At 47.2% G+C, this 24,587-nt stretch overlaps 1 protein-coding gene across 1 annotated transcript in view; it reads left to right on the top strand.

Annotated features, from left to right (window-relative positions):
• Positions 1-23,750, top strand: part of DHX8 (DEAH-box helicase 8) — a 30,527-nt gene extending 6,777 nt beyond the window's left edge. Inside the window, exons 7-23 of the mRNA XM_035136404.2 lie at positions 312-456; positions 1,210-1,410; positions 1,595-1,682; positions 2,615-2,712; positions 2,910-3,057; positions 5,808-5,989; positions 7,624-7,818; positions 8,116-8,301; positions 9,741-9,951; positions 11,023-11,204; positions 11,336-11,476; positions 14,262-14,417; positions 14,731-14,868; positions 16,067-16,195; positions 17,795-17,991; positions 18,926-19,105; positions 20,448-23,750. Of these exons, the coding sequence (XP_034992295.1) occupies positions 312-456; positions 1,210-1,410; positions 1,595-1,682; positions 2,615-2,712; positions 2,910-3,057; positions 5,808-5,989; positions 7,624-7,818; positions 8,116-8,301; positions 9,741-9,951; positions 11,023-11,204; positions 11,336-11,476; positions 14,262-14,417; positions 14,731-14,868; positions 16,067-16,195; positions 17,795-17,991; positions 18,926-19,105; positions 20,448-20,667 (2,797 nt within the window). The 3' untranslated portion in view covers positions 20,668-23,750. The remainder of the gene's footprint in view (positions 1-311; positions 457-1,209; positions 1,411-1,594; positions 1,683-2,614; positions 2,713-2,909; positions 3,058-5,807; positions 5,990-7,623; positions 7,819-8,115; positions 8,302-9,740; positions 9,952-11,022; positions 11,205-11,335; positions 11,477-14,261; positions 14,418-14,730; positions 14,869-16,066; positions 16,196-17,794; positions 17,992-18,925; positions 19,106-20,447) is intronic.
• The last annotated feature ends 837 nt before the right edge of the window (positions 23,751-24,587 follow it).

A 24,587-nucleotide genomic window follows, 5' to 3' on the forward strand; every position in this document is an offset into this window, starting at 1 on the left:
TTCCACTGATCTGTGCAGTTCCAGAAAGTGAGAAAGTGACGCGACACTTTTTAAAAACCGTACCAAAGCCACGTCTATGGCATTTTAGGCACATACAAAGTAAGTTACGTTGAAGTCCGTGGATTTTTGTTTTGGGTAAGCTTGCTTGGGGTTATGTGCACCTCCCAGTCCAACAATTAAGTGTGTTATTACCATATCCGTCTTGATACCTTTACTGCGGGTGGAGCTTACAGTGTATAACTTTGAAAAGCTCCTGCCTGGGACGTAGCAGATACCCACTGGCTCTTTCCATGTCCGGTTCCCCTTTTTAGGAAGCGCTGGGAAGGACTTGTCCACATCTCAGAGCTGCGCCGCGAGGGGCGTGTTGCTAACGTGGCCGACGTGGTGAGCAAAGGGCAGAGGGTCAAAGTCAAAGTTCTGTCCTTCACTGGCTCTAAAACCAGCCTCAGCATGAAGGTAAGAGAGGGTCCATTCCATAAAAGCCCACCTCGCGTCTGCTTCTGTTTCTTTTCCCTTCCCTTTCTGCCCTTCCCCTCTGTCTTGCTCCTTGTTTCCATGGGACATTAGCATCCCCTCTTTCCTCTGTCTGCTTCATCTCGCCTTGTTGCTCCTCCAGTGCTCGTTTGTCAGTCCCTGGCCATTCTCATTCCACTCCTCCTTACTTTGGCCATATAATAAAACAATTCCATCTCTGATTTGGGCCAAGGGGTGGGTTCTCTCTTAGGATCATGTATTGTCATATAAAAACACTTGCTGTCTAGAAGGTGAGCTGTTGCTATCAGGGAATAGTGCCAAGTCACTGTTCGTATCATGGACTTCAACTATTCAGCCTTGCTCTGCAGTTATTTTGGCCTTGGGATATCTCATTTGCCCTAATTCACACCAGCAGTTTTAAGGAAGAGGGTAAAAGGGACAAGATCGTAAAGGGGGGGGTGGATCCTGCATGGACCACATTGATCTCAAGAGCCGCCTGCTACTGACCTCAGAGGCAGTGACAGATGCAAATGGGCCATTGTTTACCAGCCAGTGCTTCTCGCTTACTGGGAAACCCCAAGACAGGAACTGTTGTTGTCGATAATCAGTCATGCCTCTACATGGGCGACATGCTAGGATTGCACACTAATTGCAAAATGGAACTAATTTTCTTTTTTAAATTTTTGCATCGCTATGTTGAGGGGAGTGCCAATCTGTGATTTATGTGTGCTTTAGGATGTAGATCAAGACACAGGGGAGGATTTGAACCCGAACAGACGTCGGAACCTTGTCGGGGAGTCCGAGGAGGCGGCCATGAGAAACCCAGACAGGCCAACCCACCTGTCCTTGGTCAGCGCCCCGGAGGTAGAGGACGATACGTTGGAACGGAAACGCCTCACCCGCATTTCTGACCCTGAGAAATGGGAAATCAAGCAGGTAACGATTTCTGGCTTGGGGCTAATTCACTGACAGCAACCAAGCGGGAAATCAGTCCTGAGTCTTTTGGCCGAGCATGAAGAGGGTGTTGGCTGTCGTTTAAAGAAACCTTTGTTTGAAACAAGTCAGACCTCTTAACTTTTTGGCTGAAGGTTGTGTCCTTGTGCTTCCCCACCCCTTTCAGATGATTGCTGCCAACGTGCTTTCCAAGGAGGAGTTCCCTGACTTCGACGAGGAAACGGGGATCCTGCCGAAGGTTGACGATGAGGAAGGTAATGAAAGTTGCACTCTGTGATGGTCTAGACTTGATTCACCACTGTGCTTGTTCCTCATCTAGCAATTCATTTTGCTCGCGTCCCGCTCTGAACTGGAGAATGGTGGATTTGAGGTACAGTGGTACCTTGGTTCTCGAACTTAATCTGTTCCAGGAGTCCGTTCGACTCCCAAAACGGTTCAAAAACCAAGGCGCGGCTTCCGATTGGCTGCAGGAGCTTCCTGCACTCAGTTGGAAGCCACGGACGTTCGGCTTCTGAAAAACGATTGCAAACCAGAACACTTACTTCCGGGTTTGCGGCGTTTGGGAGCCAATTTGTTCAGGAGCCAAGCTGTTAGAGTACCAAGGTACCACTGTACTTCCACTATCAAGACTAATTAACTGCTTCCCTGTCTTCCACACTGCCTAGAAACATGACTGACATCCACACCCATCCAGATGTTGCTGGAGTACAGCTCTCATCATCTCTGACTTTTGGCCCTGCTGACTGGGACTGATGAGAGTTAGTCTTCCAACATCTGGAGGGCCACAGCTTACCTTCTCCTGGCTGAGAACATCTGCAAGGTAGTACTCAAGGGAGAGTCTCTTTCCATTGTATTTCTGTGTCCTCCAGAGGCCAGGATCGTGCTTTATTGGAGGACAAAGGTTTACCAGTACAGGGACCAGTCTGCTCTCTTAGCAGAGGCAAGATTAGCCTAGAGGCTGCTAGATAATCATAGAATTGTCAAGTTGGAAGGGGTCATGAGGGTCATCTAGTCAAACCCCTCCTGCCCTGCCAAAATCTTTTGCCCAATGCGGGGCTGTACCCACTGAGCTATCCCAGGTGCCACCCCCTAGCTTAGCTGGTAAAGAACAAGGTTGGGGCTTGTTGATGAGAGCAGGGAACCTTGTTAAAATGTGCCTGGGACTGAGCTTGGTTCTCTCTTCCAGACGAGGACCTGGAAATTGAACTGGTAGAGGAGGAGCCGCCGTTCCTGCGAGGGCACACGAAGCAGAGCATGGACATGAGCCCCATCAAAATTGTGAAGGTGACGAGATCCAGATCCCGGGCCCTTCCATAATTGCCAGCAGTGGGGAGGGATAGCTTGTGTGTGCTGATACTTGATTTGGGGGGTGTAATTTGTTGGGATGGCTACCGAGATGAGGGAAGCTCAGCAGGGACTCCTTGGACAAACTTAGCTCTGCAGCAAATAATGGAATGGGGCGTTTTCCTGTATTGCTCCAGAACCCTGATGGCTCCCTGTCTCAAGCTGCCATGATGCAGAGTGCGCTTGCGAAAGAGAGGCGAGAGCTGAAGCAAGCCCAGAGGGAGGCAGAGATGGACTCCATCCCCATGGGACTAAACAAGCACTGGGTGGATCCCCTTCCAGACGGTAACTGAATCTTCCTCCTGATGTCTTTTTGGTTGTAAAATGTACTTCTGTTTAGACATCACTGTGGGAACCCGCTGTAGCATGTACTGTAAATCGGGATGCAGCAGGCAATTTAGGAGACGCAGAGATCCAGAAATTCTGGCTGGCCTTGATTGCCAACTTCTTTCCCCCTCTAAGCAGCTGTGGAGTACAATGTTGCTGTAATGAGGTGGATGGTGATGAAAACATCAATATGGTCAGAAACAGTGGGTGTGGGTGGTTGTATTGGGGACATTCCATAGGAGGACTGGGAAGTTGCTCATATCCAAAAAAGGCCCAGTTTCTTCTCTCTCTCTCTCTCTCTCTCTCTCTCACACACACACACACACACACACACACACTCACACACACCCTTTCGGTCCAGAGACCAGACTGAGGATTGCAGCTCTGATGAGGAATTGGTGAGAACCTCCCCCTCTTCCTGCTCCTGATCAGGATTCTGAAGCTGCCCAGAAACAGTGGAGCAGTATAGATTTAGAGACTTGGTTTGCAGAGGGACATAGTTCAGAAAGCAGCAGCTGGGCAGAGCTGAGTGGTAAACAACTAGGAGAAGCAGAACAGGAAGAGAGAGAGATAACTGACTCCCCTGCACTGGAAAGTGTCCAGCCTCTCTCTCCAAGGGCAAGGAGAACTGATAAGGTTGGTATGCAGAAGGCTCAGTGGTTGCGAGATCAGGTTGCAAGAAGGGGAAGTGATGGGGTGACTTGGGGGGAAGTAGGAGGAAAACTTAATTGTGAGCACCTTCACACTCTGAGAATGGCTGCTTTGTTATTTTTCTGTGATCATTAAGCACTCTTAAACTGGTAAGGGACTCTAATTGCTTTGTTCTGCTGATACACGGCCACGGGGGGGGAAGCCGTTTTCCTGACGCCACACACACACACACACACACACACACACACACACACAATTCCAGGTACAATTCCATACATCAGGAAGAACTTTCTGACAGTAAGAGCTGTTTGACAGTGGAATGGACTCCCTTCCTTGGAGGTTTTTAAGTGGTGGATGGTCCTCTGTCATGGATGCTTTAGTTGAGATTCCTGCACTGCAGGGAGTTGGGTGTCAAGGTGGGGGTTGGGAACAGATCAGTAATAACTCACAAGGCATCAATGAAGTCACCTCTTTATTCAAAGAAACAAAACAGCCCAGGCTTATTGATCACTGTAGCTCTTGCCCCAATGAGGCAATTGCAAGGACTGAAGGTCACCACCTTCCCACCACACTCTAAGGCCTCCTCCCTAAGCAATCTGAGACTCCTTCATTTTGTCTCCCTTTGCTCCACCCTCTTCATTCCTTTGCAGGTCCTGGGAGACCAGCGGTGAGGGGTGCTGGTCACGGCAGGAGGGGGAGACACCCCAGCTTCTTCGGCAGCCTGCCTCATCTCTGCCTCTTGGACCCCTTCCTCTCCAGCCCCTGCTTCTGCCTTTGACTCCGAACTGCTTTCTGCCCCAGCCTCTTCCTTCTCACTAAACCCCGTTACTTCTTCAGCTTCCAATACCTCTCCCTCCCCCCAGTCTGTTCCCTCTTTTCCTTCTGACCACTCATCATTGTCCCACCAGCAGTCCCCTGACTCTGGGGCTTCTTCCCCTGGGGGTTCCCCAGATGATTGTGGTGCTGAGCAGAACGTGCAAGGAGTGGCTTATCTATGTACATCTTTGCGTGTATCTCTCCCTCAGCCAGTGTTCCACCGACTGGGCAGGCATAGGGCGCCTTCCACCAGGGTGGATAAAAATCAAAGATTTTCCTAAAAATAAAATCAGTTTTTTAAAACAAAATCAGTTTTTTTTTTAATTTAAATTGGATTTTTAAATAAAATGCTTTTGAAGGAAAAATCTTTCTAAACAGAGTTTTCTATTTAAGTTACATTATAGTCCAGAGGCTATTCATCAGGAAATAAGGGTTTGTTTTAAGTTTTTCATGTGTGCTAAAACTCAGTGCAAGTAGATAAATAGGTACCGCTACAGCGGGAAGGTAAACGGTGTTTCCATGTGCTGCTCTTGTTTGCCAGAAGCAGCTTAGTCATGCTGGCCACATGACCCGGAAGCTGTACGCCGGCTCCCTTGGCCAATAACGCGAGATGAGCGCGCAACCCCAGAGTCGGTCACGACTGGACCTAATGGTCAGGGGTCCCTTTAAAACTCAGTCTATGTTTTTTTTTAATTGTTTAACCACATCAGTTAATAAACATGGATACATCTGCTACAATGTTATTGTTTAAATTGTTAAGGAAATGATTATTTTTCTCCTTCCAATAAAGTACAGCAGAAAAGTTGTCCAAATATAAACAGTTAACATATTAAACTTCACAATAATTTCATAACTATCTCTCTATGTATTTCTAATAGTATAACCAAATCAGTGAATTTTTGATATAACTGTAAAAACAACGCTGAAAATTTATTATTCCAAAAATGAAACCTTCACCTGGTTGTAGATATTAAGATTAAAGCAGCAAGAATGAGTCTTTCAGTAAATGATTTAAATAAAGTCTTACTGACTAGCGATTTCAGTCGTGATTTCAATCAGTTCGATTTCAATCAAATCCACCCTGCCTGCCAAACATGGAAGGGAGACTCTTCTAAACAGCCTTCTATTGGTTTTTCTGTCCTGTTACTTGAACCCGTGTGCTCACACCCCTTTCTAGCCAGTCCTCTCTTATTCCTTCCATGTTGCCATACGGACCAGTACATTTCCCCCTCTCTTTCCAGTGGATGGGAGACAAATCGCTGCCAACATGCGAGGGATCGGCATGATGCCCAACGACATCCCAGAGTGGAAGAAACATGCTTTCGGAGGCAATAAAGCCTCTTACGGGAAAAAAACTCAGCTGTCAATCATTGAGCAGAGGGAAAGTCTCCCAATTTACCGGCTGAAGGATCAGCTCATCCAGGTAAGACTGAGAAGAAGAAGAATACAGCTGTCCGGAATTGAACGAAGGGCTATCAAGTCCAGCATCTCAACATGCCGATATCAGGCGGTTTGGCCTCCACAGGAGATTAGGTTTTCCAAAATCCTAAGGAGCTTCTATATTCCTGCCAATTCTTCTCCCATTAAATTCTGCAAGCGGAAAACACAGTAAACCTGTGATTGTTGGGAGGAGATGCAGCTTCATATATGAATGCCCTTCTCTAGCAAATGTTTCCTGTTTAATTCATTAAAGCTGCCTGCCCTGCCTTTCTATCAGAAATTCAGGGTGGCTTACAACCCAGAGAATAAAACAGTAAAAACAAATTGGTTAATATATCATGCAGTCGTACAGACCGAGAAGCCAATACAGTGGTACCTCGGTTTACAAACACAAAGTCTGTACTTAACCTGAAGCATACTTAACCTGAAGCGAACTTTCCCATTGAAAGTAATGGAAAGTGGATTAATCCATTCCAGACGGTCCGCAGAGTACTTAAACTGAAGCGTACTTAACCTGAAGCGAACTTTCCCATTGAAAGTAATGGAAAGTGGATTAATCCGTTCCAGGCAGGTCCGCGGAGTACTTAAACTGAAAATACTCAAACCGAGGCATACTAAAACCGAGGTATGACTGGATCCCGAATGCCTTGCAAGTCGAACATTTTGGCTCCTAAACGCCACAAACCCGGAAGTGAGTGTCCCAGTTTGCAAACGTTCTTTGGAACCCGAACGTCCAATAGAGCTTCCACGGCTTCCGATTGGCTGCAGGAGCTTCCTGTGGCCAATCAGAAGCCACGCTTTGGTTTCCGAATGTTTTGGAAGTCGAACGGACTTCCGGAATGGATTCTGTTTGTCTTCCGAGGTACAACTGTAGAAGCATAACATCAACTTTATAAAGAGAGGGCTGTGAATGTGCTATATGTACTTTGCATGTAGGTTTGCTCTTCTGGATGTCCAAAACCTGGGCAGGGTGTATGCCACCAGATGTTGCCCTGTAAGGAACTTCGAGAACACCAGATAGAATTAATTATATAGAGGCAGGATGCAAAGCAATTGTGTGTGGAGGGGGTGCCTGTTCAGTCACTTTTTAATTTTTTTAAAATAAATTATTTATACCCCGCCCATCTGGCTGGGTTTCCCCAGCCACTCTAGACGGCTTAAAACAGAAAAATGAGATAAAATAATCTATTAAACATTAAAAGCCTCCCTAAACAGGGCTAAACACTGGAAACTCCGCCCATGCGTTATTTTGTTTGAGCATCTTTTTCCATTTGGGTTCTTTCTTGAATAACACTAAGAACCGTACACTTCAGCAGAAAGCTCTGGAATTTGGATTTATCGGGTTCTGTGGTACCTGCAAGAATTTCTGTTCGAGGAAACCATTTTTCCACCTGCCGTGCTATTGCATCCATGCAGATTTTTAAGCCCCTTTCTGTAGCGTGAGAACTTGCAGCTTGTTTTAAAAAGAAAAACCAATTCATGCAGACAAAGAGCAGCACACTTCCCTATTGGATGTAATGTTAACGGAGGCCAACGGACAGGAATAGCAGGTGGAAGAGATTTGAGTACCTTTGAACACTGAAGGTACCTGAGCATCCAATGGCTTCTCTGTTCTAGGCTGTTCACGATAACCAGATTCTGATAGTCATCGGGGAGACTGGCTCCGGGAAAACCACGCAAATCACGCAGTACCTCGCTGAGGCTGGCTACACCACCCGCGGGAAGATTGGCTGCACCCAGCCTCGCCGAGTGGCTGCCATGTCCGTGGCCAAGCGGGTATCGGAGGAGTTTGGCTGCTGCCTGGGACAGGAGGTAAGATGGGCTGTGCTTTGCGGGTTGACCCTGCAATGTGCCAGAAGTGGCAGATCATACAATTCCATGGTGGCAGCTGCGCTGATTACTTTCCTCAAGCTGGCAGGAGTAGTGGAAAGGCCATGTGAGGTTGTGCTCAGGGCCAACACAATGGAATGGGCAAGAGACCATTTGGGAAATGCAGATCTATTCCACAGGCCAGAGGTTCCCAGCATTGCCGTACACCTTGAAATTTGCAGTTGTTTCTTGCAGCCGAGCAGTCAAGATGTAATCGTTTTGCTCCACTCTCCCTGGCAGGTTGGCTACACCATCCGGTTTGAGGACTGTACCAGTCCCGAGACGGTGATCAAGTATATGACGGACGGGATGTTGCTGCGAGAGTGCCTGATCGACCCGGATCTGACGCAGTATGCCATCATCATGTTGGATGAAGCCCACGAGCGCACCATACACACCGATGTGCTGTTTGGTCTCCTGAAAAAGGTGTCCACTCTTTCAAACCTCTCTCTCCTCCCCACCCCCCCAAAAACAATGAATTAGAAAAGAGCAATTGACGAAAGGATTTATTTTATTTTTATAATATTTTCAATTTGATTTTCAAAAATAAAAACATACAACGAAACACAATACGAAATCCAAATATCGAGATTACTCTGAATCTCCTGACTTCCCCCCATCTCTTCCATGGGTCCTTTTAGTTCTATTTTCAACTGCGTATCAATACTTCTCCAATTTTTCATCTTCCTAAGTTATCTATACATTCTGTTACATTACAAGTGTATTTAAAATCCTGGTAATGTGTTGACCTGTTTACAATGATTTTGTATTTCCCATTCTTTAAATTTCTTGTCTTCTTAATTCCCGAGCTTCCTAGTTAGTTTTGCCATTTCGGCATAGTCCATCAACTTGGTTTGCCATTCTTTTCTGGTCAGGGTTGTTTCTTCCTTCCATCTCTAGGCTAGTAACATCCTGGCAGCCGTTGTAGCATACATGAGCAATTTCCTCTGGTCCTTTGGAGTCTCGGTACCTATAATTCCTAATAAAAAATCTTCTGGTTTTTTAACAAAAGTTTTTCGAACTTTTTTCATTTAATTTTATATCACTAGCTGGCCCAGCACGCGTTGCTGTGCGTTAGTCTGTGAGACGGAGGGTAATAGCCCCCCCCTTCAGATCCCCCTGAGCCTTATAGTCCCCCTAAGCCGAGGCGACATACTGTGGAGAGGGCAGATTTCATCCCTGTGTCTCCCCCCACCCTGTTGTGACCCTTTATCTATCCCTGCCCTCTATTCGGGCCCCCATCCCCCCCCAGGCAGGCCCCTACCACCACTTGGCAATGTTGGGCCTTGTTGCTGCAAAAGGCCTGTTTTCAGTTCTGCTGCGGTCTTCAATACCTCTGCCGGATGGATGGATGTGAGTGGTGGATCTTGTGGTGGAGGCGGGGTTTGTGGGTGTGGTGTAGATTTCACAGGAAGGGAGGGGGTGTACTGTGGGAGGAAATGCACTTGAGGGCGCTGTTTTACTTTGTTGAAAAAGAGGTCTGTACCTGCGCAGGTGTGAGTTCTGAGGTTTTTTTTTCTTCCTAGGAACACTCGGGGAGTGGGCTGGATCATTGTGTGAAAATTTCAGGACGATCGGTCAAGCGGTTACGGAGAAAAGTGGAGCCCACACTTTCACGATTTTTACATTTATATATATATAGATTTCCCAATGATGAAAGGCTTTATTAACAAGGATAAGGATTCTCCACTGTGTAACCCTGTGCTCAGAAAATAAGACAAAAGCCTGTCTGTCCTGGGCCCTAGCTCTTGATTGGTCCTTGGATTAGTTTGGCTGCCAGCCAGGGCTGTTGCCCCCTCATGGCTTGTGTTGCTGTGTACCTTTTCCCCTCTACTGAACATGCTGTGCCAACTTCTCTCCTGCAGACGGTTCAGAAGAGGCAAGACATGAAGTTGATAGTGACGTCGGCCACCTTGGACGCGGTTAAGTTCTCCCAGTACTTCTACGAGGCCCCCATCTTTACCATCCCAGGCAGGACGTACCCGGTGGAGATTCTCTATACTAAGGAGCCAGAGACAGATTACCTGGATGCCAGCCTGATCACAGTCATGCAGATCCACTTGACAGAGCCACCAGGTAAGGCATGGAATGTTGGTGCTCACCTCGAAGGCTGCTTCATGTCGGAGGATGAAAGGCTTTCAGTCCCATGCAGTAATCATAGAGCACTCCTGCAGCTTCCAAGGTGGCCCTGTGGTCTAAAGCACCAAGCCTCTTAGGCTTGCCGATCAGAGGGTCAGCGGTTCTAATCCCCACAACAGGGTGAGCTCCCGTTGCTCTGTCCCAGCTCCTGCCAACCTAGCAGTTTGAAAGCATGCCAGTTCAAGTAGATAAATAGGTACTGCTGCAGCGGGAAGGTAAATGGTGTTTCCATGCGCTCTGATTTCCATCACGGTGTTCCTTTGTGCCGGAAGCGGCTTAGTCATGCTGGCCACATGACCTGGAAAGCTGTCTGTGCACAAACATTTTGATAAATCTGATCCAGGATTTCTGGGCTGTTACGGTCGCCTTTGGCTGGACTTAACCGTCCAGGGGTCCTTTGCCCTTTTTTTTACCTAGGGTGGCTGGCTTGGGCTAGCTGATGTTTAAGTTCTCTCTTTTCTGTTCATCAGTTTTGTTTTTGGAGTTCTTAAAAAAAAAGTTGACAGACACTTTAAAGGTGTATCTCATCTGAATAGACCTGCTATGAGAGTGGGGTAGTCTGCTACTCTTCACTGGGCAACAAGAAGAAACCTTTGATGCTGGGTATCCTAGAGTAATAGAATTGTAGAGTTCGAAGGGGCCACGAGGGTAATGCAAGAATCTTTTGCTCAATGTGGGACTCGAACCCACGACCCTGAGATTAAGAGCTTCATGCTCTACCAGCTGAGCTATCCCAGATCTGTAGCACACTACCCTCCTATGTGCACCCATCTTGCAAACGAGAATCTACATTTCCCCATACCGTACTACTCTACAAATTTTCAAGCTTGCTTTCACAGCCGTAAGGACCAGAAGTTTGCTCTCCCATCAATTTAAACGAAGCTGAGTTTGTGAAAACTGGCCAATTTCATACTTTTTATCTGTTCCTGAAGTTGCTAATGTTGTGCCCTGGCCTGCCTGCGGGTGGAGCTAATCGGAGGAACCGTTTTCCGTTTTGCTTTTCTGCAGGAGACATCCTGGTGTTTTTGACTGGCCAGGAGGAGATCGACACGGCCTGCGAGATCCTTTATGAGCGGATGAAATCCCTGGGTCCTGATGTCCCTGAGCTGATCATCTTGCCCGTCTACTCGGCGCTGCCTAGCGAGATGCAGACTCGCATCTTTGACCCAGCTCCCCCAGGGAGTCGAAAGGTAGCTGCCCTCCTCTTAATACGATTCCTGTGAAAGTTCCCTTCTGGGCTAGTCTGTGGAGGCTTTTGCCACCTCCTGCTTAGCATGCTGTCTGACCCAGGCTGCGTGCCTGTCCCTTTTGTCCTCTCTAGGTGGTCATTGCCACGAACATCGCTGAAACTTCGCTCACAATTGACGGCATCTATTACGTGGTGGACCCCGGGTTTGTGAAGCAGAAAGTATACAACTCAAAGACAGGAATTGACCAGCTGGTTGTGACACCTATTTCTCAGGTACGTGGCTGGGTGGCTGTTCTACACAAAGTCTGCAAATGGGCTCTGTAGGAGATAGAAGAATTTCTGTTGGCTGATGTGATGGATTTCTCTTGCTCAGCCCTATGAAGTATGGAGAAGAAAATTATTTGTCTGCTTGTGCTATTAGGTGAATAGGGACGTCCTATCCTAGTACGGCAGGAGCAGCCGCTCCCTGTCACCAAGACACCTTCCACAAATAAAAATAAACTTCAGGAGTTATTTGCTCCTTTTTATGGCACTCTAGATATGTTCCCTAATCAGTGAATGTCCCCTCTTGTCTTTTGTATTCCCTTTTCCATACTCTACTCCAGGGGTCAGCAAACTTTTTCAACAGGGAGCCGGCCCACTGTTCCTCAGACCTTGTGGGGGCCGGACTATATTTTTTTGGGGGGGGAATGAACAAATTCCTATGCTCCACAAATAACCCAGAGATGCATTTTAAATAAAAGGACACATTCTCAGATCTCAGAATGTTTATTCGGCTTTACGCCCATCATAAAACACAACACAACAAAATAAATCAAATAAAACAGTGGACTCGTTCAAGCCACAAATAATATAACACAATTCACAGCTCACAAGGACAAATATTAACAATTAAAAAAGAAAAGTTTAAGATTATGATTAAAAAATTTGGGCACTACGCTAAAATCAATATCTGATGTCATTATAGAAAATTCTTATAACTATAAATAACCTGCTAACATTCCATTCCATCTCTTGTACGAGAGGACGGCTGTTAGGAATTTAGCAACCTGTAGAGTAATATATATTCTGTTCATGTAAAAACACCAGGCAGGCTCCACAAATAACCCAGAGATGCATTTTAAATAAAAGGGCACATTCTACTCATGTAAAAATACGCTGATTTCTGGACCATCCACGGGCCGGATTTAGAAGGTGTTTGGGCCAGATGCGGCCCCCAGTCCTTAGTTTGCCTACCCATGCTCTACTACTCCAAGGGTAGCTGAATTTGGAGGCTGCATGAATTCTGAAATTTGAATGTTTTCTGCTTCCGAGTAACTCAGACTTGGCCACAATCCCCAACATGCAGGTGTGTGTGTGTGTGTTCCCCACTTCTGAGATTTTGTGGAATGACCACACACTTCCAAATCTAAGGCCTAGAAACATGCTTGCTTGCTCAAAAATGAATTTTTTTATTTTTAGGATGCTGAGTTCTGTGTTTGTGTGGAGCATCCTTGGATCCCCTAAGGAGCCTCCCTTAGTTCCACAGAGATGTTGTTGTACCTTTTGCCACATTTCCCTACTTACTTATTTTTATGTATTTTTTAAAATGGCATAGCACTTCACTGCAAAAAAAAACCCCAAAGTGGTTTGCAAAAAGAACAAAACCATAAAATGATCAGGGAAACCCAGTTAAAATGCAACCATTTCACACCTTAGAAAAATAATTGAAACCAACACTAAGCTAAAAACCAGATTTGCTCCTGGTTCATATTCCTCTGTCACAACTGGGCTGGCTGTGGTTGGCACCTGTCTGTCTTGAGAGACAGTGGAGTGCGCCTCCGGGGCTGAAGTCAAACTGCTGCATTAGCAACACCGAAGTGACCTTCCACAGTGCAGAAGCCTAGGCAGTGTGTATGGAGGTCCTGGGCTGCCCAGACGACAAGACACGCATACCCTTCGGCCTCGCTGATGGGGTCCAAAGGAAAGGAGAGCAATACGTTTGGCACCAGCTTGGCTGCAGGAGTTGCCAGAAGGAGGCGTACAAGGAGCCATCCAACCATCTTAGGGACTCCACTGTGGATTTGTATAGGATTCACTCCTTAGCCATTTCTCCTCCTGAAGATATTCCCACAAGGCAGGGGAGGTTTAGGATCAGAGTCTCTCTTCTCTAATATGGGCTGCCTTCCCAGGATGACGAGCCCCATCTGCCCCTCACTTCCCTCTGGGCTGCTCCACTGCTAACCATGTTTCATAGAATCATAGAGTTGGAAGAGACCACAAGGGCCATCCAGTCCAAACCCCTGCCAAGCAGGAAACACCATCAAAGCATAGAAGTTTTCTTCCTTCCTTCACGTTTTCTCCCACCTGCCTTGGGCCTGCAAGACCTGCGATGGTGTGGTTTCCATACTCTGTACTGCAGCTATATTTCCCTGGGGCTAAATAAGGGGGCAGTCGAAAGTAATTTGCTGGGAAATAATTCATAATGAAATGATAAAAATGTTTAAAAGTACTTTCCCCCCAAAAAACACAACCAGGGTCCTTCTTGTTGGGGATCATTCAGACAGACATTCCCAGGTGTCAAAAAAGGTTATTTATGCATGCCACTAACGCGGCCCGTGTTCTGTTAGCCCCAAAATGGATAACGAGCGAAATCCCAACTAAAGAAGAATGGCAACTTAAACTGATGGAATATGTGCAGCTTGCAGACCTAACATATAGAATAAGAGAACAAGAAGAACATACGTTTAGAGAAGATCGGAAAATGTTTATTGAATATATGGGGGGGGAATTGTGTATATTTGAAAACGTGAGCAGCATTAAGATAAATTCAACAGTGTAAATAGTTTTGATGGATGTAATAATGGAATACTGAATGGTTTAGTTTATATAAAATATGCAAGGATTTATGTTCTGCAAAATGAACCATGGAAAGAGAAGAAGGGAAGGCATTGACATTTTAAGGTTGCTTAAATGAATATTCTAAAATGTAGAACAGAAAATCTAATAAAAATTATAGGGAAGGGGAGGGGGGAGAAAGTAATTCGCTGACCTGGTTTCTCATCTATGATTCCCGCAGGCCCAAGCCAAGCAGCGAGCTGGGAGGGCTGGGAGAACAGGGCCAGGCAAGTGCTACCGGCTGTACACGGAGCGGGCCTACCGCGATGAGATGCTCACCACCAACGTGCCTGAGATCCAGAGGACCAACTTGGCTAGCACTGTGCTGTCCCTTAAGGTAGGCGCAGCAGCTGGTCTCTTATGACTGGTCTCTTATCTCGAGAAAAACCTTGCAGAGTATCTTTGTGGCTACCTTGTTAAATGAACCTTCCTTCCGCTCACAGCATTTGAGCTGCGTTCTTTTCGTTTGGGTCAGGGCGGTGGAAGATGTTGTAGAAACAAGGAGTGCTCTAAATCACTGAGCCTCTTGAGCTTGCCGATCAGAAGGTCGGCGGTTCGAATCCCCGCGACGGAGTGAGCTCCCATTGCCTTTTTTATCTACAGCACACCTCATGTTCTCTCCTCCCTCTCTCTCACGTGCGCACACACAGGCTATGGGAATCAACGACCTGCTCTCCTTTGATTTCATGGATGCCCCGCCAATGGAAACTCTGATCACCGCAATGGAGCAGCTGTATACTCTGGGCGCCCTGGATGACGAGGGGCTGCTCACCCGACTGGGACGCCGGGTAGGCCCTGCGCTGTTCAGGTCTCGTGGCTTTTGGGGGGGTGGGTTGATGGAAGGGATATCCAAGCTCAGGGAATCTTCGGGAAACGTCGCGTGTTTGCAGCTAGAATAAGCAACTCGAGTCTGCTTACATTTGCTGCTGCTCCTTGTTTGTTATTGCATTAAAATTCTGAGATTTTGATTGTGATTATTTATATGCCGCCCATCTGACTGGGTTGCTTCCAGCAAATTAAAACATCACACATAAAAAAAACAACTTCCAGATACACGGCTGTCTTCTAAAAGTTGTATAGTTATTTATCTCCTTGACATCTGATGGGAGGGCCTTCCACAGGGCGGGTGCCACTACCAAGAAGGCCTTCCGCCTGGTTCCCTGTAACCTCGCTTCTCGCAGTGAGGGAACCACCAGAAGGCCCTTGGAGCTGGACCTCAGGGTCCGGGCTGAACGATGGGGGTGGAGACACACCTTCAAGGTATACTGGGCCAAGGCCGTTTAGGGCTAAAGGTCAGCACCAACACTTTGAATTGTGCTCAGAAATGTACTGTGAGCCAATGTAGATCTGGAAATAGGCCAAGAAATAGATGTAGCAGCATGGGGGAGAAGGAGCCGCAGAGGGTGTTGGAAACACTTTTCTCCCTACCCCAGTGATCTGGAAAGCTCTGCTTGGCCTTTCTCCCTGAGATTGTACCAGATACAAAAGAGAGATGATACGTATTTCTAATTTCTCACCCATAAGAACTAGAAACTTGTTTTACAAAAGGAGAAAACAAGCTGGCTGAGCTTTCCAGATTCCTGAAATCCATTGCGGGTGTGCTAAACCCTCGTGACCAGATGCACAGAACGTGCCCTGCCCTGACTTTGGGCGGGTGGAGGAAAGCTCCCTGTGCAGATGGTTAGAGGTCCATAGCCCTGGATTTGCCTGGTATGCTCTAGGAAGCATCTCTGGGAAGGAAGAGCTTCAGTTATGATAGCTATGCCGGACAACCAGCTCCATAAGGTAGAAATGAAAATCAAAGAGGGAGTATCGAACTGTGTGTGCAAGTTCTCGGGGCATTCTGTTCCTGCCCCTCCCCCCCCTCAAAAAACTGCACAAAGTTCAGCGATTTGCTGCAATCAGGTTGACTGCCACTGCTTGGGGAGGCTGCACAGATTCGAAGAAATAACCAGATGTGAATGCCGTTCCCTTCCTTCCCGACAGATGGCCGAGTTCCCCCTGGAGCCCATGTTGTGCAAGATGCTCATCATGTCGGTGCATCTGGGGTGCAGCGAGGAAATGCTCACCATCGTCTCCATGCTGTCGGTGCAGAATGTCTTCTACAGACCCAAGGTAAATGGGCATGTTTGGGGGGGATTGGGCTCTCAAGGCAGCCTGGCCCTGGTTGCAGCTGGGCTAGCGCTAGGGAAGAGGAAAAGAACATGGGGTGCTGGTCTGGTGGGTAGTGAATCGGATCTAGATGTGGGAGACTGCAGTTCTTCCCTGTCACGGATCCACTTTGCGCAGCTAGAGTTACCCGGCATCAGCTCCTTGTTTTGGTAAAATGGGTTAATACCTTGACTTTACGTGCCGCTTTTCCACTACGAGCTGTGCTCAAAGTGTCTTGCAACAGCCCTTCAAAACGTTAAAAAAGGAGAGTATTGGAAATGCCAAATGTACAAAACAACAGAGCATGTCAGTAAATTCAAAATAACAAAAATCAACAAGAAGAAGAAGATGTAGATCGGGCACACTAGGAAGTGCGCGGGGTTGATGCGTCAGTTAGCTGTGATTGATTCCCTGCTCACTAATGTTGAATTATCATTGACTCCCTTGTGTTAACGTTTGTAATAAGCGGATGTTTTAAATACTTGACCATTATTTGATATAGTCCGTCCCATACTTAGCAGATAGTTCAGCAGGTCAGGTGCCTGACTCTAGAGCAGGTGGGGGGGGCCTTTGGCCCTCCAGGTATTGCTAAACTACATCTCCCATCTTCCCTGGCCATTGGCTATACTTGTTGGGGGCTGATGGGAGTTGTATTTCTGCAACATTTGGAGGGCCAGAGGCCCATTTTAGAGTCTAAAATGATGTCAAAAAGAAGGAGTATAGGCAGTGGCCCCTTGCAGCTGAGCTGATGTCCAATAAAATGTGCAGCTTTTGTTCAGTTTGTGTCATGAGCCAGCCAGCCTTGAATTGCTTCATAAACTAGAGATGAAAATCAAAACGTGGTGTTGAAATACACACACATATATAAACAGTTTGTGTGTTCAATTTGCACAAGTAATTGAACCAATGTAATAGAAGGCAAACCACTCCTCTTCTTCCCCCACCCCCCAGCCTGTCTGTTATCTGTCCAGAAACATTAACACAAATCCCTTGGTAACGCCAGCCCCTTCAAATAGTGGAATAACAAATAATGACCACAGAAGATCATGTGATGAGTTTAAATTATCTGCTCAAAGGCTATACAGTTGTACCTTGGATCCCGAACGCCTTGGTATTCAGACGTTTTGGCTTCTGAACACCGCAAACCTGGAAGTGAGTGTTCCAGTTTGCAAACGTTCTTTGGAACCCGAACGTCTGACAGGGCTTCCGATTGGCTGCAGGTGCTTCCTGCAGCCAATCGGAAGCCGTGCTTTGGTTTCCGAACGTTTTGGAAGTCAAACAGACTTCCGGAACGGATTCCGTTCGACTTCCAAGGTATGACTGTAAATGCTGTTAAAAATATTTGCGATTGTGCCTTATTTCTAGGTGACCTGCGTAGATACTACCATTTTGGGCATGCACTTGTTGCAATTTTGTAAATTTTAGGTAAAATATATTGGCTCCTCCAGAAACCGATTCCTTATAAGCCAGAGTTCTGTCCATGTTCGTCTGCTGTTCCCTTATGGCAGGGTGGCTGCTGGAGAAAACTGACTTCTTGTTTTGCTGGTGTGTGTGTGTATGTAGGACAAGCAAGCACTCGCTGACCAGAAGAAAGCCAAGTTTCACCAGACGGAAGGGGACCACCTCACGCTTCTGGCCGTGTACAACTCCTGGAAGAACAACAAGTTCTCCAATCCCTGGTGCTATGAAAACTTCATCCAAGCCCGCTCGCTGCGCCGTGCCCAGGATATTCGTAAACAGATGCTGGGCATCATGGACAGGTGAGGGTCTGGCCACAGACAAGAGAATTGTGCTAGAACAGGAGGTTCCCAAACTGTCATGGACCAGTGATCCATGAACTTCATTCAGGTGGTCTGCAGCTCGCCGGTGGATTTGTGGTTGAAGATGGGAGCCGGGACATCCATTACGTTCAGTGCTCATATGGATTTTTTAATTGTATTTTAATTTATTCTTCTATTGCTTCCTTGGGGCGGGGGAGACAACAGGGGAAGCATCCATTCTGTGTGTAAGTGCTCTCAAAGGCATATCAGCCAGAGTCTTAATTAGAGCTGGCCGGTTTTCAGTTCATCATCCAAAACCCTTATGACATTCAGATCACAATGCCTGTTTCAGACTTTTTGAGCTGGCAATACATCGCAGCTTCCCGGCCACCGCCAGCACACCTGCCTGCCTACCTGCGCTGTCCTGGCAGTGCCATGATGTATTGTCAGCTCAAATCGCCTGCTCTCCCGTCTGCCTGCCTGGCTGCGAGTTTGCCTCTGAGCTAGCAAGCGGGGTGGGCGGCCGGTCTCTTTCCTCCCCATCGGTCACTCAGGAGGATAGAGACTAGCCGCCTCGCTTGCTCGTGAGGAGGCAAACACGCAGCCAGACATTGCCCAGCCCTAGTCTTAATTAGTTAGGAATGTGCTTATGGTAGGAGGCAATACTTAACTTATTCCGCCGCCCCCCCCGACCGCTAAGCACTAGAGCGGCAGAAATAGTAGACCCAATAAAGATAATCTAATTTCAAAAAGTTTAACGTGAGTTTTTGAGCTGGGCAAAACTCTCTTTCGAGCAGAGCACGCTTTCCTGGGGTCACAGCAAAGTTTTAGCTGTGGAGTGTGTGTGTGTGTGGACTTGGGTGTGGGGCAGCCTGGGTTTGCATCAACCGAAGCTTCTGTTCTAAACTCTTCCACCACTCCTCTGGTTGGACAGGCATAAGTTGGACGTAGTGTCATGTGGAAAAGCAACTGTACGCGTCCAGAAAGCCATTTGCAGCGGTTTCTTCCGGAATGCCGCCAAGAAGGATCCCCAGGAGGGCTACCGGACCTTGATTGACCAACAGGTTGTCTACATCCACCCATCAAGCGCCCTCTTCAACCGCCAGCCTGAATGGTAAGGAGGCTGGGAATCATTGTTTCTACCAAGAAAAGGGATGTTTGTATGACACAGTTGAAAGTTAAGGGGGAGCTCATGAGCTTAGCCTGGTGGGTTTAACCTCATTTACTGTTGAACAGAATCACACAGGGAGGCTTACAAAGGACTCGATTTGACTACCCTCCTGGGAAGTGGCATGCACACCCAAAGCAAGCTCCCTCCCTGCAAAGCACTGGCAAGGGAAAACTTTGATACTTCCATTGCCCACATCCTAAATTATTGGAAGGGATATGCTAAGTAGGATTCACACACACACACACACACACACACACACACACACACACACACACACATCAACTGGTACGAAGGGAAATCAATCCAGCTTGATTCAGGTGTCCAAGGGAACTTCATCCCTTGCATATACCCACTTTGTTTTGCTAGGCTTTGAAGTCCTGAAGTCGAGACCTTCAAGCTCCTTGCAAAAGCGCTTTGAAGACCCAACTTTGAGGCTTCAAAGCATGACGCCAATTGCGATGTCACTTAATTGACAGGTGGGTGGTGACGCCCGACGGTCAAATTTGGTCTGCAAGGCAAACCCTGATAAGGCTCTGCCTTGGGGAGCCAAAAGGCTTTCCCCCCCCCCCTGGTCTAAGTGGTTCTTACAGGAGGAGGGAGTGGGAGGTTGGCAAGCAGAGTGAATACTTTTGCAAGCCACATCAGGTTTATTTTACAAAAAAAGGGTGGCATGCATTTTAAAATAAATATACAGTATCTTAGTCCTGTGGGAATTTGCTCCGGTCACACCTGGAGACCTTTTGAAATATACATGCTTTTGTCTTGTCATATTTCGATGCCAAATTTGTTTGGGGATGGATTCCAAACCAGCTGCCACGTTGCTGAAGACTGCAAGCTCTCTTTGTCCTTGTTCTTGTTGATCCTACAGCAGTGTTTCTCAGGCCTGGGTCCCCGGGTGTTGTTGGACTGCGACTCCCAACATCCCTAGCTAGCAGGACCAGTGGTCAGGGATGATGGGAGTTGTAGTCCAACAACAGTTGGGGTCCCAAGTTCGAGAAACACTGCCCTATAGTTACCATTAGTGTAGGGCAGGCATGGCCAAACTTGGCCCTCCAGCTGTTTTGGGACTACAACTCCCATCATCCCTAGCTAACAGGACCCAATGGTCAGGGATGATGGGAATTGTAGTCCCCAAACAGCTAGAGGCCCACATTTGGCCATGCCTGGTGTAGGGGATCTGCCTTCATATTGCCCACAGGGGAAAGGGTTTTTAGAGTGAGCCGCATTGTGAGGAGAGAGGGGTGGCCTAATTCACCTGTCCCCCTTTCTCGTCCTCTCCCTGCAGGGTGGTGTATCATGAGCTGGTGCTCACCACTAAGGAGTATATGCGGGAGGTCACCACCATCGATCCCCGCTGGCTGGTGGAGTTCGCCCCTGCCTTCTTCAAGGTCTCTGACCCCACAAAGCTGAGCAAGCAGAAGAAGCAGCAGCGTCTGGAGCCCCTTTATAACCGCTACGAAGAGCCCAACGCCTGGAGAATATCGCGAGCCTTCAGGCGTCGGTGAGCCTTCCTCGTGTGCCGAGAACGGTGGCTGGACATGGCACCATCGCAGAGTCCAGCCTTGGGCATAGCTGGACAACTTGCTATGTACGTTTCAAGACTAAAAGGTGTATTGGGGGGGGGGGCTGGTGGTGAAATGCCAGCTCTTAAAGGCACCGCCCCCATCATGGCTGGTCTCAGAGACACCTTTCTTCACGGGATAGAGATTTTCTTCTGTTACCGTTCCTGCGCTGTGCAAGGGTCAAAAGTTGCCATGCGGTTTTGAGTCTACTCTGTTACTGAAAGGCCTCCTTTCTCTGTTGTCCACTGGAAGCCCATTTGAAAAGACTGTTTCTGGAGGAAGCAAGACAAATACCCAGACCCCCTGCACGGGCGGCCTTGCTTTAATGTGGTCTTCATTTGTACTGCCATGTTGCTCACCCACTTCCTGTCAGAGCCCACAGTGTACAAAAAGCTGCTCTCTTTTTTTCTTCAAGGATTCACTGACATCTGAAGTAACATTCCTGTGTTTTGTCAGTAATATTGCCAAGCAGTTTTTAAAGAAAATATTTTTTAAAAGCTGGAGGCCGTGTTGTTTAGATCAGAGCTTTTGTCTGTCTTTTTCTGTACGATCTTACTTGCATTTGGTGAGAAATGCTCACTGTCCTCAAGGTTGGGTGTGCCTTTGCAGTACCAGGGAGGGGTGGCTAACCTGTAGTCCTTCAGGTGCTATTGAAATTCGAACTCCCTCCACCTCCCAGGCCAGTGGTTGGGGATTATGGGAGTTGTAGTCCCAGCAATATCTGCAAAGCCACCTGTTTTAGGAGGTGCAGTAATAGTAATAATAAATAATAGTAATTTTATTTTTACAACCGCCCTCCCCGGCCAAGACCAGGCTCAGGGTGGGTAACATCAGGTATAAAAACAATTGATTAAAATACAACTTAAAAACAGGATTAAAATACAACTTAAAATGCAGCCTCATTTCAGTGGAAGCCCAGAATCAAATTGGTTTTTTGGGGGGGAGGGGCGTCAAATCTTCACCAAGGCCAACTATCCAGACTGGTCCTACGTGGGCCAGGAAAAAAAAGCCAGGGAAGTCCCCAAATAGGGGTTCCATCACAGAAGGAAAAGGAAAGAGGGGGAGTGGATCAGGCCAATTCCAAGCCAAAGGCAAGGCGGAACAACTCTGTCTTACAGGACCTGCGGAAAGAAATCAGATCCCGCGGGGTCCTGGTCTCAAGAGACAGAGCATTCCACCAGGCCAGAGCCAGTGTTGAAAAGGCCCTGGCCCTGGTTGAGGCTCAGGTGTACTTGAGGGAGATTCAGATGTACTTGAAGTAGAGAAGAGAGCGCAATGCCTTCTTGATGGCTCTAGGACTCTTCACAGCACCCCTTCCTTGCAACTGCTGGCAACTTTCTGCTTGCCTGCTGAGGGGGCTAAGAGAGGTGGTGTGATCTTCTTTCATGTCCCAGGTGTCTGTGGTACAAGGAGGACTCTTTAAATGAAAAGCTGTCTTCATTCGGATTTTTTTCTCTGTCTGGAAGCTGGTTTTACACACACACACACACACACACACAAAAGTGCATACCGGTACATATTGTGGTTGTCACCTTTCCGTCTTGAGAGACGATGTAGTGCACCTGCAGGGGTGAAATAAAATCGCTGCATTAGCAGCACCAAAGTGAATCTCTTCTGGACGCAAGCCTGGGCAGTGTGTTTGGAGCTCTTGGGCTGACCAGATGACAAGACCCACTTCTCGGCCTTGCTGTGGTGGTGTGAACAGAAACGGGGGTTGGAAGGTTGCCAGGGTAGCTGGGTGTGAGGTGACAGGAAAAGAGAGTTTTTAAGCAGGGTATTCGGAGGAGGAGGAGGAGGAAAGAGAAGGAAGGAATCCATCTTGGGCAGGCTGGCTGAAGGCTGGCTCCACTGCTGTGGTGGTACAAGCCCCTCTTGACCATACTTTATGATCTGGACTCCCTCCATGCAGACTGAAGGTGTAAATAGGTGAATAAATCCATATTTCTTAAAGCTATGACCATCTCCGCTGTGTCTCAATTCTCTAAAGCAACGCAGACACTGGGTGAGTGCCTGAAACCCCCAGGAATCTTGCAGAGGCTGGGGGTGGCACACAACTTTTTTATCCATACACACACACGCTGTGATATTCTGCCTTCTCACTTCTAGGGGATAAACACTACTACGGTAATAATATTGTTAACAGAGACACATACATCTCGCACACTCTTCTATTCCTCCCCCTGCCGCCAACTCAATCCAGAGATGTCCAACGTGCATTGAGAGGGGAACAGCTTCCTCCACATATCCATCCTAATGTGGTTGGCGCAAGCATTGTTTATGGTTCAGTAGGGTTTGCAGTTGTTTTGATACAAGCAGTTGTAAAGAAGCTAGGGAGAAGAGAGGAGCGCAATGTCGCCTTGTATATCCACTCCTCGTTTCTGCAATCAAGCTGCTGGGGAAAAAATCCTTTAGTAAGTGAGAGAAATGGCTGTGTTCCGTTGGCTTCCCCCCGCTGCAATGCGGAGAGCGATTGAGGGAAAGTACTTTGCCTAACCATTCTTCATAATTGCAAAGAGCTCAGTATATGACGACCAGCAGCAGCTTGACATTCCTTGCTCCAGTTCCAAGCAGTGAACACATCTGGTTTAAATTAATTTAAAAGAATAAACTTGTATGACTTTTTGAGAGCTGGATGAGAAGGAATCTCCTGTTTGTAAGTAGAGCTTTCTTTCAAAACGACACCAAGGAGAGAAAAGTGACCTTGAAGGCCTTCAGTGGGCGAGAAATTGACATTCCCCGAGTTACTAAAGTGATCTGCATACCACCTTGAAGCAGAACAGAGGATTCTGTGGAAATGAACCACTGGGAACTGACAAGAGGCTAGGATAGGATTTGTTCTTGGAATACAAAGGCCTGTTCTTACTGTGTTACTGCCTCACGTTTTTTACACTTGTACAGTGGTACCTCGGTTTACAACCACAATTGGTTCTGGAAGTCTGTACTTAACCTGAAGCGTACTTAACCTGAAGCGAACTTTCCCATTGAAAGTAATGGAAAGTGGATTAATCCATTCCAGACGGTCCGTGGAGTACTGTACTTAAACTGAAGCGTACTTAACCCGAAGTAGGAGTGTAATCGGTTCTGGAAGTCTGTACTTAAACTGAAGCGTACTTAACCTGAAGCGAACTTTCCCATTGAAAGTAATGGAAAGTGAATTAATCCGTTCCAGATGGGTCCGCGGTGTTTGTAAACCGAGGCGGTTGTAAACCGAGGTATGACTAATGCTATTTCTAAATTAAGTTAATAAACCGGGGGGGGGGGGCGTGTTAAGCATTCTCTTAAATTTCTCCCAGATTTCCATGATTATCACAGAATCGTAGATTTGGGACCCCAAGCATCATCTAGTCCAGGCATGTCCAAAATCCATTTTGGGGACCCAATCTGGCCCGTCGGTCGGTTTAATCCAGCCCCTGTGGCAGTTTATTTCCTGGGGTAAAATCCCAAGAAAACTTCAACACCTTCAATCCTTAAAAAAAAAAAAAGTCAACAACTTTTGTCGGCCCTCACAGCCCTTCACTTCATCAAATCTGGCCCTCTTTGAAAAAAAGTTTGGACACCACTGATGTCCAATGCTGGAATCACAGCTAAAGCACCTGTGCTTAATTGCAGAAATATTTCTCTATGTCAGGCATCCCCAAACTTCGGCCCTCCAGATGTTTTGGACTACAATTCCCATCTTCCCCGACCACTGGTCCTGTTAGCTAGGGATCATGGGAGCCGCAGTTTGGGGGTGCCTGCTCTATGTTGAAGATTCCCATAGGATCTCAAGGGGAGGCATCTCAGCAACCATTTTTTATTTTGTAATGTTTATTTATGTAAACAACAAGGGTATGAATATAGAAAATAAACCAACCAACCAAAGC

Source organism: Zootoca vivipara, chromosome 13 (genome assembly GCF_963506605.1).
Source record: "Zootoca vivipara chromosome 13, rZooViv1.1, whole genome shotgun sequence".
In the NCBI taxonomy this organism is placed as follows: Eukaryota; Metazoa; Chordata; class Lepidosauria; order Squamata; family Lacertidae; genus Zootoca; species Zootoca vivipara.